Genomic DNA, 17,843 nt, shown 5'->3' with positions numbered 1-17,843 from the left:
AAATGGGGAGAAATTCACAGCTGACAAACACATAATGATTGGCCCCAACTCCCTTATCTTTATGGCTCTGGCAGTAGCAAGTACCTGACTGAAGGGCTTGACAGGTAAAGTCAAGGGTGTAGGGAGCAGTTGTGGGGGATTGTGCTATTACTACTGGCATTTTTCTCCAGAGCACAAAGAAGGTTTTGCCTGCCATCTCCAACCATGCAGAGAACTTTGAAGTGGAAAGGGACTACAGTTGTTCTCCGATGTTGAGGAGAGCCCCTTCCTAATCCACCCCTCCATGTGGATGCTGAGTGGATTTTCCTAAGAGCATTTGCCTCACAATGTTTTCATCAAACTTGCACAGAATTGTCCATGGTTCTCCATTATTTACCCTACCTACTGTCTACTCACTCAGTCCTTTGTTTGGAGTGACCCTGCTTGGACACTCCTGGGGGGGGTGAGAAGATGCAGCACCAATGACTCAGGCACTGGGAGTCAGTGAGTTGCAGAGCATGCTGCAGACTCATTTATTAAGGAAGTTAGACCTACATTTATACCCCTCCCAAGGTTCTATTGGCTCAGGTGGCTGACTCTGCTGCATTGTCCTTTCCTCATTGGTATCTCTGGGTCAATTGTTTCTTCCTCAGCAGTCTCTGGGTATAGAGGCAGGCTTGGCAGTCTGGCCTGGGCACCTGTGGCTTGGGTAGGCTGGTGGCAGTTTTTCCTATACTTCTTAGCATGGTTCTGACCTGACATTGGGACCTGAAAGCCTCCTACCTTTTCCATGTCTTGTCCAACTCTGCTTGGAAGTATTGTCTTTCCTCACATCACAAACAAGCACCATCTCTACAACTCTGTTTGTTCATCTCTGGAGGTTCAGATTCAAATATCCATCTGATGATGTTTTCCAGGATCCCTCTGTGATACAAAATCAGAGAGTACACAGTGCATTACATAAGTTTCCCTGCTTATCTTTTTATATAATCCCTATAACTCATGTTCTAGACTTAAATTCTCTGGAGGCCTGGGCCTTTTGAATAGACCCTCTTGTTTCTAACCATGCTCTTTCTTTTCTACTCTCTTGGCACTGGTCTCACTATTTTAACTGGAGGAAGATTTCTATCCCTCCCCTAATTCTAGAATGTTCTAAGGGCAAAAACCTTTGTATAGACCTTTGTATTTTTACATGACCTTGAGTTTGGATATTATGTCTTGATGACTTTGCAATTAGTTGACTTACTGCCATCCCCCCAGCCACCAATACGGTGGATGTCCACTGCTTGGCTTATTAAAGGCTCCAACACTGAGCTGCCGGCCTCTGGGCAGCAAGATGAGAGATGCATGGAGCCTAGCCAGGCTGATGGAGTTGGGAGTCTCTTTTCTCTTCCCAGAGTCTTCTTTCTGGCCTGAAGACTGTCTCAGGTGAGAGGAGGATAATTCTATAATTATGTCCTGTGTGGAGGCAATGACAGCATGGATTGCCTCTGGCAAACAGGATTGATTTTTTTTTCATGGTAAAGCAGCCAGCAGTAGGCAACTGTCTTCATTTAATACTTGGGTATTTGTGAATGAGATCCACGGATGACTGACTTAACTCCTAAGAAAGGAGACTCTGAGAACAAGGCTTGGGGAGGGTGCAGGAACAGTGGCTATGCACACAGAGAGAGGGCACACATTGTTCTCTTGGTAGAGTAGCCAAGGATGGCTTTGCTGGGGAGCGGGGCGAGAGCAGATGAATCCTGCTGACTAGGAAAGAGCAGGAGGGACATGTCATAGTGAAGTACATACACAAGGCACCTGCCTCGGAGCAGAAGCGAGCCCAGCGCTCAGTGGGGTGAGTGGGTGGGAGTTGTGGGTGGGAGCTGGTCCATTATCTGTCTCTTCAACTCCTGCTTTCTCTTCTTTGATTTGGATTTCTCAGCCACAGCCTCCAAATGTACCTGGATTCCATGTTTCCCATTTTCTTCCTCTTCCCTCCCATCTCACAGTGCTCTGTGAAAGACTGGTTACATTTGTGGGTGAGTGAATAATCCTGGTTTCTGTAAACTACTCAGAGCATCTGGAAACAATAGTTTGAGTCTATGAAGGCTTCTGGAAGTCCCAGTCTCTGGCAAGAACACATATTGAACTTATATACATCACTAAGTTGACAAGATCCAAAAAAAAAAAAAAAAAAAAAGAAACAGCAAGACCATTGTTAAAATCATTAAGAGCTTCCAGGTAATGCCTGTCATACTGGCTCAAGTGTAAATGAAACCAGGTGACCATGGTGAAAAGGACACAATGGTGACCAAAATGGCCACTAAAGTATCAAGGAACAGGTATCAGGTAATCAGATCAAATTGCCTGGTTAATGTAGTGCATTTCTCAAAATGCATCTCTCAGGGCAGCTGGAGGAAGCACAAATGTGCATGGGGCCCAGTGTGACCTGAACCTTACTATCTGCTTTTCCCCCAGGCTGCTCTGCGCCGGTTGGCCGGGGTCTGTCCCGAAGGCCTCCAGGACTCTGACTTCCAGCAGCTGGTCCAGCCGCGGCTTGTGGATTCCTTCTTGCTGTGTAGCAACATGGAGGAGAGTTTTGTGTAGTGAGTGAGAAAGAGGAGGCACACTGTGCACACATCTCAGAACAAGGCTAACTCCCCTCACCACCTTATTTATAAGTAATTTATTTTTTTTTACATGAAATAGAAAGGGAAATCTTCATCAGTGAGCAGATGAGGTGGTTCTCAGGAATCATTTTGCATTTTGTTTTACTTCCTGTGGCCATGTGGGTGCAGAAGTTGAATCGTGTCAATGCTAACATGACAGGTTGTCACAGGTGATTCCCCTTCATAACACTTTCTTTCTTCTAAGCACATATTCTTGCCCATTAAAAAAGAAAAAGAAAAAACAACAACTTTGAACCAGGGTATTTTAACTGCCCAGCATTTTTTAAAAGTTAGTTTTACTCTTTTCAGAAGTTTAAAGTGAATTTCACAGTTGGACAGATATACTGTAAGGAAATGTTTGTCTTTAATAAATGGAATTATGGAAGATGTGTTCTTTTTTATTTTCTGCTTGAATTGTATTTTAAACTCAGTTTTTTGCTTCTCATGGTTGCATGCTTCAGGAACTTCTCCAGCTGTTAAAGTACAGAGAGCTTTGTCTTGTTTTTATATGTACATTTAAAAAGTGTTTCTGAATACACTAAAACTCAGCTGTCCTTGGTTCTTCCACCCTGGTGAACTATCACCTCTTAAGGAGAGTCCTGAGCTGAGGCACAGTGCATGAGTCCTCCGCAAAAGGATTCTGGGAAAGATGATGCCTGAGTGGCTTGATACTGAGAATTTCTTACCAGGTCTGTGTCCAGTGTTCTCATGGTCATAGGTTGCAACTGACTATGGTGACAGTAGTCACACCACAGAAATAAGCCTTTTATCTCTTCAGTGAGCTACTTTTTCAATATCACTGTTCAGAAGTATTAACAGATTTGTGAGTCCTGAAAGCTACGATGTCATCATGTGTGATATGATTTTATTTACGTGTGTGTGTGTGTGTGTGTGTGTGTGTGTGTGTGTGTGTGTGTGTACATGCACATGCCATAGTATATGTGTGGAGGTCAAAGGATAACTTGTGAAAGTTGTTTATGTTGTTCTAACTGTGGGTCCTGGGAATCCAACTCAGGTCATCAGGTTTGGTGACAAGTTCTTTTACCATTTAAGCCATCTTGCCTGTACCATGGTATGATTTTATAAAGTTCAAGAAAGATTTGTTGAACACCAAATTATTGATATTAATCTAATGCATCAGGTCCTGGGATAAGCATCTAATATCTCCTTTATCCCTTACAATAATCATATGGTCATTCATCACTGTATGCATATATACTACTATGCATGATCATATTATTGAAACACTTGGCTAAAGGTCAGTAGCTTGTAAATTATGCTGGAATATGAGTCTGGCAATTTCTATTGCCAGAGCCATTGTTGTTCTAAAGTCTCAAAAAGAAAAGTGACAATGACAATAATAGTGGGAAGCACTTGCACATCATTTACCATGTCCATTCTTTGAAGCTTCTATGTTAATTTATGAATATATTAATATTGGCCTATATATTATTCATTTAGTTGTTTTCTAGCCAGGCAAGACAACTTTACAGATGAAGAAATAAAGAAACTCTCTTCACTGCTCACACAATGGAGTTCAGACATCAATAAACACCTGAGTCCCTGTCCAAAGCTTGCACATTTAGGAAGAAAGTTTTATATTTTTATAGATTTTTTTCCATTTTTAATTTAAAATCTTTAATTACTACTCATATTTACATATCCATTCCCCCATTCCCTCGCCCTCCCATCCTCCCATGTTCCCCACCAATCCCCCCATAGCCCATCCCTCAACTCCTCCCCAGGCCCTCCACCAGGGACCTTCAAAGTCTGTCATATCATTTGGGGGAGGGCCTAGGCCCTCCTTGCTGTATCTGGGCTGCAATAGTATCCCTCCATAGGGAATGGGCTCCCAAAGTCCATTTGTGCTCTAGGGTTAAAGACTGGCTCCACTGTTAGAGGTCCCATAGACTGTCTTGGCCTCCTAGCTGGCACCCACATTCAAAGGGCTTGGTTTTGTCCAATGCTGTTTCCCCAGCTTTATGACTAGTGTCTCCATGTTCTCACTAGGTCAGGTCAACTTTGTTTATGATGTTTTGCCTGCATGTATGTCTGTGTACCATGTGTGTAGTGCACATGGGGACAAGATATTCTGACTGTAGTTATAGATGGTTGTAGTCATCATGTGGGTATTGGGAATTGGAGCCATGTTCTCTGAAAGAATAGCAAGTGCTCTTAACAATTGAACCATTTCTCCAGCCCTGGAAAGAAGGTTTTGGATGTATGTCACTGAGTTAGTTGGGTGTTGACACTTTTCATCATATACCAACACATGGCTTGTTAATATCATGGCTGATCTCATCAGATGAGTCTTTAAACACTGGGAAGGTGCCATGCCTGGAAGCTCAGATCATATTATTGGGAACAAATATCATCATTTATCTCATTTGGAAAGATAGCTCCACTTAGTTCATTTTTGAAAATAATGTCTTTCCAGATGTCTCAGTCTTAACAGTTAACAGTTAGCATGTCAGTTAATCTTTTGAGTAGAAGTGGTGGATGGGAAAAGTGGCTAGCTCACAAGTCAGTTATGTAGCTGCCTTCTTCTAGGAACTGACACACTATATTTCTCAGGATAAAACAGAAATGCTTAGAGTCCAGTTCTCATGTTTGTCAATAAGGGTTATAGAAACTACAACAGCACTGTAAATTTAACATTTCAAGTACTATATTAAGAATATTCCTAAGTGAAGTTGTTATTCAGACTTTGAAGTGTGGCAGAATTCAATGGGAGCACAGTTGATGACACCGTCTTGAACTTTGAATGTGCAATATTAACTACCATTACTTATGCAGTTAGAAATGTCATCAAGTGGAAATACAAGGTACACAAGCAAATCCCCAGTGCTATGAAAATAGCTTTGGCCTTTGAGAACTCCTAAAAGGATATTGTGAACCCCTGGAGATTATGGGCCCCACTTAGAGGATCACTAGTTTAGGTGAGCTTCACATTTAGTTAGTAAGGAAACTGAAGCCTCTGTTGATGGGAAGAAAGTGATTTTCTCATAAATACATAGACTGAAGCCTTACTAGGTTATAGGTCGAAGCTCTGCCCATTCTGCAGGCTAGTTAGTCAGTAAGACAGAAATAGCTGAGACTAAAGAAAAGGATTATATGTATGCTAAAAATCTTTAATGTAACACTTGTGGTTTTTTTTTAAAATGTACGCTATGCAGGGTCCTGATAAGAAACAGAATTTAACTCAGATAGTTCCAAAAAAGAACTCTAGTAAAAGTTGGGGACTACTTGGGGACTAGTAAGATGACTTCAGGGAGTCACTGGGGATTGTTGAGCCAGACAGGGATTAATAGTAGACTGCGCTTAGCAACCTTGGGTTGAGGGTCACATGAGATAAGATAGTTGTAATAGGCCAAGGGAGCAATTGTGGGAGTGACAGAGATACTCAGTCAAGAACAGAAGTGGAGCGTGTGGGGAGGGAGGCAGCAGAATGAATACATATGTACTCTGTCTTCCCGCCTTCTGACCTCCCACCAGTGTCTCTTGTTGCTTAGTCTCCTGCTCTGAGAGCCAAATTATAGAATATTCTAGAATAAGCTTCTTGAGGGGAGAGAAGGAAGGTAAGGGAGAACAGACCTGATTGTCTCAAAATCACTCAGCCCTCATTCACCAGACAACCGTTGTCATCAGAATGAAGCATCCAGAACCAAGAATGCATCTCTTTCCCCTCCATTCCCTACCCTTCTGTCTCTACCCAGTCAATCATCAGAGCCATAGAGCAGAGCCATGAGTAAGTGAACAGTTTAGACACTGACGGTCAAAGGGAAAATTAACACTAAATTTTGACTTCAAGGGAAAGAGCTCTAAGGGAAAACTAAAGAAACTATTCAAAAGTCAAAGAGAATATTAAGGAGATCATTTCTGCTTGGTTAAGGAAATCTGGGAGTGGTGGGTGTATGGGTCTAATTTTCAGATATCAGTTGTGGTTTAGAGTGAGAAAGGAAAATCTAAGACTGAGTGGTGAAACTATTCAAAAGACCAAGATATAAAAGACACCATGCATGCTCTATTGAGCGATCCTTTGTGAGAGATCTTGCCCTCAGGAACCCACAGGTTTGTCATGCCTTGTCCTGGCTGTATAAAACCTCAAAATAATTACTGTCCCTGCAGTAATGTCTTTTCACAACACACATTCATTATATGGAAAGATGGTATTACACATAAAGGAAGCTTTATTAATAACTCAAAGAACAGGCAAAATATAAAGGGGAGTTGGACATTGAATGGAAAACTCAGAATAAGACTTAAAGGGTCTTCAGAAAATAATGTTATTCAGAAAAGTGACCTTTTTGAAGGAGAAAGTTTAAAATAGAAATGAAAGAATGATATCAAGATATGGGTAGAATTTAGAGTGTAAATCTACAGGATATGGGGAAATGCCCCCATGCTGCCCAGGCAGGATGGCATGACTGAGCGATGACTGGTGATACCCTAAAAATCCCACCAGTTTTAAAGTGGCTTTGGATCACAGACTATGAGCTTGAGTGATCAGCTTTTGGGCCCCTGGGGCACCCTAGACAGGATGTCATCAGGGGGACTCCAGGCAGAAAATGTTACTCTAAGACTGAGGCAGCTGTAAGCTCAGTGAATCTGTTTTTAAGTTTGTCTCAAAGAATAAAACTAATGTTAATACCACAATGATGTTTCATCTTCTCTGTCTACTTGACCTAAAGTTACCTAGAAAACACACCTGGGCATATATATGAGATTGTATGCAAAACAGGAAAAGATCTTTACCAACCCTATATCTGACAGAGGACTGATCTCCAAAATATACAAAGAACTCAAGAAACTAGACATCAAAAGACCAAATAATCCAATAAAAATGGTGTACAGATCTAAAATGAGAACTCTCAACAGAGGAATCTCAAATGACCGAAAGACACTTAAGGAGATGCTTAACATCCTTAGGCATCAGAGAAATGCAAATCAAAACAACTCTGAGATACCATCTTACACCTGTCAGAATGGCCAAGAACAAAAACTCTGATGACAGCTTATGCTGAAGAGGATGTGGAGCAAGGAGAACACTTCTCCATTGCTGGTGGGAATGCAAACTTGTACAGCTGCTTTGGAAATCAGTATGGTGATTTCTTGGAAAATTGGGAACCAATCTACCTCAAGATGCAGCAATACCACTTTTGGGCATATATCAAAAGGATACACACTCACATCACAAAGACATTTGCTCAACTATGTTCATAGCAGCATTATTTGTAATAGCCAGAACCTAGAATCAACCAAAGAATGGATATGGAAAATGTGGTACATTTACATGATGGAGACATCTTGAAATTTGCAGGCAAATGGACCGAACTAGAAAAAGCCGTTTTGAATGAGGTAACGCAGACCCAGAAAGACAAATATAATATGTACTCACTCATAAGTTGATATTAGACACAAAGCAAAGGACAACCAGCCTACAGGCCACAATCCCAGAGAACCTAGGTAACAAAGAGGACCTTAAGAGAGACATACATGGATCCACATGGAAGGGGAAAAGACAAGATCTGAGTAAATTGGGAGCATGGGTGCCAGGGGGAAGGGTGGAAGGGGAGAGAAGAGGGAAGTAGAGTGGAGAAAAATGTGTAGCTCAATTAAGAAAAAAAAGAAAATGAAACAATGAAAAAATAGTGCCTCAGGATGACTTCTCAATAAACATAGCCTAATTTCACCATTGCATCTGTCCAGGTTTCCTGGTTCCACATGACTGTGCTTCAAATGTAGCCTCAGTGTTGTAAATGAAAATGGTCATTCTTCAAGTAAGTTCAAGATACTTTGCCAAGTATCACATCTCATCTCCATATTCTCCACATAGCAATACAGAGACATGCTTGCAATTTCAGAGCAAATGGGTAGAAAAGCTGTGTCTTTCAACAAAAATTTATGATACTGCCACCATAGCTGCTGTGCTGGATAGTTTTATGTCAACTAGAAACATTCTATAGTCATCTAAGGGAAGGGGACCTTGATTCCAAAAATGCCTCTGTAAGATTGGGCTGCAGACAAGCCTGTAGGGCATTTTCTTAATTAGTGATTGATGTGAGAAGCCATAGCCCATTGTGGGTTGGGATACTTCTGGGCTGGATGAAGGTCCTGGGTTCCATAAGAAAGCAGGGGATGAAGCCATGGGAGCAAGCCAGTAAGCAGTACTCCTCTGTGGCCTCTACATCAGCAGCTGCCTCCAGGTTCCTGCCATGTTTGAATTCCTGTCCTGACTTCAGTGGTGCACTGTGATACAGAAATGTAAATCAAGTAAATCTTTTCCTGCCCAAGTTCCTAGTGTTTCATTACAGCCATAGTAACCCTAAGACAGAAATTTGTAGTAGGATTGTGGGGTATTGCTGTGACAGATCATAGTGTTTTTTTTTTCTTGTTTCTTGTTGTTTTGTTTTGATCATGGAAGGACTTTGGAACTTGGGGCTGGAAAAGTCATTGTGTGTTTAAAGCTTGGTGAGATGTTCTGTGGGCACTTGGAATATAAGAATGTTGAGAGCAACACAAATTATGGAGGCCTTGCTTGAGATGTTTCAGAGGAAAGCTTGAGATTCTTTAATGACTCTATCAGGACCATTTGCTATTTCGAGTTAAGAACCTTTGGTTAACTTGGGCTGAAGAGTCAGTAGTGATAGTGATTACCAAGATACCAGAGCCACTAAAATGAAATCTTTGTTGTACTGGAATAATTGATGCTTGTCAGGTGGGGCTGAGAAATTCATGGTAATTAAGAAGAGACCATCATCACTGAGGTGAAGTCTTCTGGAAAAAGTTTTCCTCAGGGTCAGCACACAGAACATGTGTTCCAGAGGTTGCCAAGGCTGTATCTCATGATAACAGCAGAGCCTGGCAGTGTAAGACTTACCAGGTGGTGCTGGTTTTGAATGTAGGAAGAAGCCTCGGAGAGCAGCTGAGGCTTGGCACTGTGTGGCAGGCATGGAGTCCCTGAAGAAAGCCCAGGAGAGGCTATTGGTGAAAGTGCAGTCTGGTTTCATCAAGAGACTCCAGCAGTTTGGAGATGGCAGTAACATGGGAAAACAAGCCAAGGAAAGCATCAGGTATGAAGTGGAGCATGCCTGATCCTAGGAGACAAGTTGTGTGTGCTGCAGACAACAGAGCCAGAGAAGTGACCCAGATCCTTTGGAGTCCAGAAGATGGTGGATCCCAGACATTTACACTGTTGGAGTTTGGTTTGGCTTTGTTCAGATTTGAATGGGTCCTGGTTCTTCTCTCTTGAAGTAAGGAAGTACTTTTTTTTTTTTTTGGTTTCACAGGATCCCACAGTTGGGAGGCTTTAAACTTTTAAAAACATATTTTGAAGTTTTACAGAGATGTTGGATTTTAAAAGAAACTGGATATTATTAAAGAGACAACTTTTAAAGTTTTTGTATTTGTAAGGCTGTGGTACTTAAGTTTGGGAAAGTGTTTTATATTGTAATGTCTTTATTAATATGTGATCTTGGGGGAAAAACAGGAAAGGAAAGGTTATGGCTTAACAGTGATATATTTGTATGTGGAGCTGACAAGGGGTCAGTTGTGCTGGCTAGTTTTATGTCAACTTGCCTCAGGCTATAGTCATCCTGAGAGGAGGGATCCTCCATTTGAGAAAATATCTCCATAAGATCCGCTCTAGATCATTTTCTTAATTAGTGATTGATGTGGGAGGGCCCAGCCTGTATGGGTGGTGCTACCCTTGGCTTGTGGTCCCAGGTTCTATTAAGAAAGCAGACTAAGCAAACCATGGGGAAAAGCCATTAAGCAGCACCCCTCCATGGCTTCTGCATCAGCTCCTGCCTCCAGGTTCCTGCCCTGTTTGAGTTCCTGGATGACTTCCTTCAATGAGGAACAGTAATATGGAAGTATAAGCCAAATAAACAATTTCCTCCCCAAGTAGCCTTGGATCATGGTGTTACATCACAGTAACCCTAAGATAGCTGCCATGATTGGCATCAGTTCCATGCCAGTCTTTGTGCAGCCTCTACACCACCGAATTCTAAAAAAACTCTCAGGAGTTCTTATTTGACCCCCTTTTACAAGTAAGCACACAGTACTAGAGAGACCATTGGTTGCCAAGAACCTACAACTAGTAACAGTAGACAGGGTTTGACCAAAACTGGTGATTGCTGTCTTTGGCACACCTACATTTCTTTTTTTGTTGTTGTTTTATTTTTTATTTTTATATATTTGAATTACAAACAAGATTGAATTACATGACAATCCCAGTTCCCTTCTGCCTCCCTTCCTCCCCTACGACCCCCCCAACTAAAATCCTACCTGTCATATGTCCTTTCTTCTAATCTACACCTGACTCAAACTTTCTGCTTCCTCATGACCTCTGCATCCTTCCTTTTCTTCCCTTCTCACTCTCATAGCTTCCTCCCCCCTCTTCCCATGTTCTCAATTTGCTCAGGGGATGGTCACCCTTTCCCCTTCTCCAGGGGACAAAGTTTGTCTCTTTTAGGGTCTTCCTTGTTTACTAGTTTCTTTGGCAGTGTAGATTGTAGGATGGTAATCCCTTACTCTATGTCTAAAATCCACTTATGAATGAGTACATATCATGTTTGTCTTTTTATGATTGGGTTACCTCACTCAGAATGGTTTCTTCGAGTTCCATCCATTTTCCTGCAAATTTCAAGATTCCATTGTTTTTTTCTGCTGAGTAGTACTCCATTGGACACACACACATTTCATTGGATTTTTAAGTATATAACTTCAAGTATCACATGCGACCTTAAAGTTTGAAATATATTTTGGTAAATTCCAAGGTTTTTTTGAGAAAAAATTACATTCTAAGTTAATTAATATATATTTACTTATTCACAGTCTCTAGTTATTTTTATTTTTCCTTTTTAAATTTAAATTAGAAACAAGCTTCATTTACACATCAATCCCAGTTCCCTCACCCTCCGCTCCTCTCCTGCCCCCCACAGACCCCCATCCCATCCCCTTTCTGCTCACTAGGGAGGATGAGACTTTCCATGGGGATCTTCAAAGTCTGTCATCATTTGGAGCAGGGCCTAGGCCCTCCCCCGTATGTCTAGGCTGAGAGAGTATCCCTCTATGTGGAATGGGTTCCCAAAGTCCATTCGTGTACTAGGGATAAATACTGATCCACTACCAGAGGCCCCATAGACTGACCGCCCAGACATCCAAACTGACATCCTTGTTCAGGGGGGTCTGAAACATTCCTATGCTGGTTTCCCATCTATCAGTCTGGGGTCCATGAGTTTCCCTTGTTCAGGTCAGCTGTTTCTGTGGGTTTCTCCAGCCTGGTCTTGACCCCTTTGCTCATCACTAGTCTTTAGTTATTTACTTATTGAAATTAACCAAAGTAGACATGAAAATTATTTCAGACAGAAAGAATGGAGTGAAATATAACTTAATGAAAGCAGAAGCCCTTGATGACTTCTGATTAATGCCAGAAAAATCTCCAAATGGCTTCTCTGTAGCTGTGGACAAAAGGTCAAAGGCAAATCAAGGTGAAAGTCACACACTATTGATTCCATTTTCAAGTCACAAAAAGTCTTGGATAACAGTTGTCTTAATTTTCTTTCTTAGGAGATTCCCACTGATCCCTTTGTAGAAATGTCTGTGTACTTATTTTGTCATCATCCAAAAACACGATTCTTGTCAGTTTCTGGACACAATATCCTGGCATTTTCTTTCAGGATCATGGCCTCTCTCCTTTCTAGCTTGAGACTGAATCACTCCCAATGTAGGCAGAATCTACCATTGAGTGGAACAACACTTCTCACTGCAGGGCCTGGTGACCAGGCATGGCCTGGGAGTTGCCTTGCAGAATGTGATGTTCCTTGGGTATCTGCCCTCAGGGAAGAGCACCTTTTGGGATATGAGCTCCACTGAATGCTCCCAGCTCTGTTCTGATTTCTCTGAACCCACACATCCCTTGAGGAATGCAGTGGGGATGGGTTGCTAATTCTAAGGATGCTCAAAAATTTTATTCTTTAGACCTCAGCATGTTAGGATTTAGTAATGAACTTATACCTCCAAAGCATTTCAGAGTTTGCCTGGGGGAAATCCACTTAGATGGTTTGTCTGGAGGACACATCGCTCAACCATTTGACTCACAACTTCACTTTTATTTGATACTTTTGAACAAAAGGTCTTTGAGAGAATTTCCAAAAATTTTAATGAGCTGTTTTATTTGCTTGATTGTATGTTTGGTATATTGGGGGGATACACATGTACATAAGTGCATGGAGGACAGATACTAATATTTGTTGTCCCCTATCACTCTCAGTCACCAATTCAACTTGGCTGTCAGGGCACCAAGTTGGAAGGATCTTCCTGTCTCTGCCACTACAGCACTAGCATTATAGTTGTGTATTGTCATACCTGGCATTTTCACATGGATTCTAGGGCTTTAGCTTTCATCACTGAGCCATTTCCTCAGCGGTGTGTCCTTGCATGTCTCCAGGGATAGACCTATCTATCATCGGCAAGGGAATGAAAAAAAGGACAGACACTTGTACTGTGAAACACTGGGATTGGGTACACTGCCTCTTTGATGGAGAAGCCATAGAACCCTGAAGCTCAGCATATTTATTATATATAGTTGAACAGGGAGATGAGGCTATTGTATGCAGCTGAGCAAGAGGCAGGATTATCGCAATCAGATAAACAAAGAGGTAAGGTTATTATGTACAGCTGATCAAGGGACAAGTTTAGCTAATCTCTTCAGGAGCAATCCCTGTAGGGAAGCAGTCTTCAGACTTCAAACATTCAGGGGGAGAAATCATAGCTGACATTTTATGCACACATTTTCATCTTTACCATTCATCTGAGGCTCACCCAGGAAGGCTTTGACACTCCCATGGATCTGGGTCATTGGAGTCCTTGACCCTTGACATGGCCATGGCCATGTCAGCAATAAGACTTTGCTTGTTCCCTACACTTGCTCTGAATGAGTTATAATGGTCATAGCACCAGGCAAAGAAAGTGAATATCTATCCTGAATTTATTCCCAACTTCCTCTCTGGCCTCTAGAAAACAGATTCTATCTTGTTTCCCAGCACTTTCCTAGAGCATTTAGGGTCTGAGAGTGCCAAGGCGGTTTCTCACAGACTCTGCAGGGAGCGAGATTTGCATTAATGTTTTATGGTCCAGTTCCTCGGGATCAGAAAAATATGAAGGAGCTCAGACCCCAATTCCACACCACCATCTAAGAATTGGTGATGAGTAGTGGCATTGACATCTCTTTGTCTGAGATCACTTCCCAGGAAGTCCCAGAGTTCTTGCTCTGGTGAACCTCATCTTTGTTGTGGGCTAAGGTAGCCCACCTCAGGCATGCCATGTTTTCTGACTCTCAGACTGAGATCGACTCCACTTCCCTAGATCTTGGCATCACAGCAACAACCCTGGGCAGCGGAGAGTGCAGACAAGCAGAGAGGTCATGGGGTGTGTTTTCAGGAGGGTCTGGAAGCTTTGATATAGCTTCCAGGTATTTATTAGTTCCTTTGCAGGTTGGCTGCTGGGTGTAACTCATGGTCAAAAGTAGTATCAATCTCCTCCTTAAAGACCTCTTAGAGGTCAAGGGAATGGGTCTTCCACCTGCTTCCTAGAGGTCTGTCCTTTAGCTTGGGACATTCAGCTGATATCCCAGAGACTCTCTCAAACATATTTAAACCTATTCATCAATGAAAACCTCTTCCTTGTTTAACAGTGCAGTGGCTTTCTTCCTGTTGCTTGGAACTTCCTTAATAAACAAGTCTTCTGATGCCTGAACTCACAAAAGCTGCAATGCCACACAATCTTGCCAAGGGCTGAAATCAGAAAGCTGTGATCTAAGCCCAATACACATGCTTTTATTATTCCTGATTGGGTGCTGTTTTGAATTGTGTGGTTATTTCACTTTTCAGTGTAGAGAATAGATTGATGGTGATGAATTCACATGGTAAAAACCTGTAAATGAGCTGGAAATATGAATACATCTCAAAAATATATTTTTGGTTAAAAAAGAAAGTTTGAAAAATATGCATGACATAATACTATTTTATGTCAAAGTTGAAAATGCACTATATATTATAGTACAGTTATTAGAAAATTACATATTATGAAAGCATTAACACATAACTAGTAGTATGGGTTGACTTTTATCAGCTTGAGAAATTCCTCCGAATGTGACCTTAAGGTCACTGCAAATGTAATTAGCTAATTTGAGGTCTTATATAGGCTGGGCGTCTAATCAAATATGATAGGCACTTTGTAAAATGAAGTTTTGACACACCCACAGAAGGTGTCATATAAAGTTGGAGTTTTGCTGACCCAGCCAAGGAAGTCCCAGGAGCTTAGAAGAGAGAGCAGAGCTGAACCTAGCCATCCCATAAGAATGCTCTTTATTACTTTTGTTTTTGTTTCTGTCACAAGTTATATGACAACAATAACCTAAGGAGGGAAGAAAGGAAGGGCTTATTATGGTTCACAATCTGAGGGTGCAGTCCATCATGACTGGGATGTCACCACAGCAGGAGCTGGAGACAAGAGCAGCAAATGTTAGTGTGTGGTCCACTTTCACCTTTTTGTTTAATAAAGGTTCCCAACCAATGAATGGTGCCACCAACATTTAGGGAGGGTCTTCCTACCTTAACCCAATGTAGGCAACCCCTCACACACCCAGAAGCTTGCCTCCTGGAAGACTCTAGATCCTGTTAAGTTGACAATATCAACCACCAAATATATACCTTTATCTCAACTCTTATGGAAACATGGGATGATACATCCCTGTTCTTTAAGAACTCAGTTTGCAATGCTTTGCTACATCAGTCTGAGAAAGCAATTACAGGGGTGATATACACGAACCTAAATATAATGTCTACCCCTTGGAGAGGGCAAAGGTGATAAGGATGTAGAAGGAGTATATTAGACTATTTTACCAATAATAAAATAAAAGACCTTCAGCATCCATAATAAAATGTCACTGGTTATTAAATCTAGATAGTGGGCATATAGACACTTGTTATATAATCTCTGTCATTTTTCTTAATATACAAAGAATCCTAAAATTAATACAAAATATTTAAAGGTGTATCAACATACCTATGACTGCTATGGTAATGTCACTTGCTAATTTTAAAACACAGAATGACTTAGAATTCTGTCTGTATATGTCTGTCAAGTGACAGCTTCCCAGGTTAAAACAAAGGTGCTGAGAATCAACTCAAGAGGGGCTGTGCATGGGAAATCAGACAGTGGGCATCAGTAGGTTTATTTTTGGAGACAGGTACCATACTCACAATCTCATCCTTTGAATTTTCTTTAACATGTAACTGCATCTCTTATCCAGCTGATTTTTATCAATTCAAGGCATAAATTCTTGTGGAAACTACTGTCTCTGAAGCTAACATTTTTACAGTATCTTTTCCTGGGCAGTGGGTGATCCAATATGTGTAATCCAATATGTTAATATGCAACCCAAAGAGGCTCACAGATTTCACACTGACATCTGCTGGACCCTCTGAATACTTCCTGGTCTATGATAGAACTAGGAATTATGAAGCAGAAGAACTCCCAGCAGCCCCCTCAGGAGCTCTCTGACCTGGGGCGGGTCTGACTGGCATGCTGAGATAGGCAACTTGAAATCAAATTTAAGATCTTTTGCTCACTAAACACATTTAGCATAATACATCCATGGCAGAATGAGGCAGGACATGTAGGGTATAATTAACAATCACTATTCTATGACAGTCTCAGAAACACAAATGCCAATTTGCTTGTCAAATTCCAAAGAGAGAGGACGAGACCATGTGGTAACCACACAAAACAAAGGCCTTGTTTTCAGGACCAGGCTTAGCAATTGCTCTGTCCTTTGTATAGGAAAAGAAAAAGAAAAAGAAAGAAAATCCTGTCAGGTCTTGGTCCACTGGCCCCTAGATACAAGTTTACTACCCAATTGTCTCTTTAGAATTATCTAATCCCATTTGCTTCTCTGGATCCACAGGGGCATTTTTAAAGATGTAAATATGGAGCCCTGAGGCAGGATAGTACAGTTCAGATGACTACAATCCTTCAAATGCCTTTGGTTGAGGTGGGCTGGATACATACGTGCCTGCCCAAGTCTCTAATTGTCGTTACAATTTATTGTTGCCTAAGAAATACAAGAATATGAATTTGTATTTTAAAAATTATTATTATTATTATTATTATTATTATTATTATTATTATTATTGTGTGTGTGTGTGTGTGTGTGTGTGTGTGTGTGTGTGTGTGTGTGTGTGTATCTGTCTTTGCAAATATTTGCCACATATATGTACAGGTGCTCTGGGAGACCAGCCAGCAGAGGGGATCATACTCTTGACCTATGGGGCTGGAGTTCTCCTTCCTTTGCTGGTTGGCACCTGGGCACAGTCCCAATTCTTAGAGGCCTCTCTCTGGTTCTTAGACTCAGACACCCCTATCTTAGAGCCAGAAATAGAATAGGAAATTCTTTTCATGCTGATAATTTTCAGACTTCCTGCAACTCCTTTCTTCTCCCCTGTGTATTATCTTTCCATAGGGACAGAGAAAGGTCTCTGTTCTTAAAGGTTTTGTGGTTAGATTGGACCTACCTGGATACTATAGAATAGTCCCAAACTGTAAAGGTCAGTAGCCCTAATTATACCTGTAAATGGCCTTTTGACATATAATGTAATCTATTGAGAGATTCAGACATTAGAGTATGGGTGTTTTGGGGAGTGGACTTTTTTCGCTAAACACATAGTAAGAAAGTATTTATTTTGGAATATTTTCAAGGGTTAGGGAAAATAGTACTTAATGATGACTAGGAGGTCTTATTAAACAACCTTGCTAAAGAAAACTGTGAAGAATATGTTTGAAGTAGAAGAAATGTGGTCTTGAAGGAAATTATGAAATGTAAGAAGGAATGAAAAGTAGAGAAAGTAGATGTTAGTGATCATTGTTGAGATATTAAGTAGCAAGAGTGTTTGTGAATTAAGAATAATAACATTAAAATAATGTTGGGTGGGAAGATGGCTCAGTGAGGAAAAGTGTTTCCTGAGTTCAAACCCTCAGAACCTATGCAAAATCTCTACATGTAGTTGAGTCTCTATGATCCCAACACTGCTACAGGAAAATGGGAGGTGGAGCTAGGAGATGAATGGGATGTTTGGTGACAACAAAGAGACTCTGTCAAACAGGATGGAAAGTGAGGGCTGACATCCAAGGTTGTCATGCCTTGGC

At 41.2% G+C, this 17,843-nt stretch overlaps 1 protein-coding gene across 1 annotated transcript in view; it reads left to right on the top strand.

The window, feature by feature from the left end:
• Positions 1-2,929, top strand: part of LOC113830639 (protein inscuteable homolog) — a 119,710-nt gene extending 116,781 nt beyond the window's left edge. The window contains exon 13 of the mRNA XM_027410136.2: positions 2,443-2,929. Coding sequence (XP_027265937.1) covers positions 2,443-2,571 — 129 coding nt within the window. The 3' untranslated portion in view covers positions 2,572-2,929. The remainder of the gene's footprint in view (positions 1-2,442) is intronic.
• Positions 2,930-17,843: the final 14,914 nt, after the last annotated feature.

Source organism: Cricetulus griseus, chromosome 3 (genome assembly GCF_003668045.3).
Source record: "Cricetulus griseus strain 17A/GY chromosome 3, alternate assembly CriGri-PICRH-1.0, whole genome shotgun sequence".
NCBI classification, from domain to species: domain Eukaryota; kingdom Metazoa; phylum Chordata; class Mammalia; order Rodentia; family Cricetidae; genus Cricetulus; species Cricetulus griseus.
Note: the sequence above shows the minus strand (reverse complement) of the source record. Positions and strands in the feature narration are given on the sequence as shown.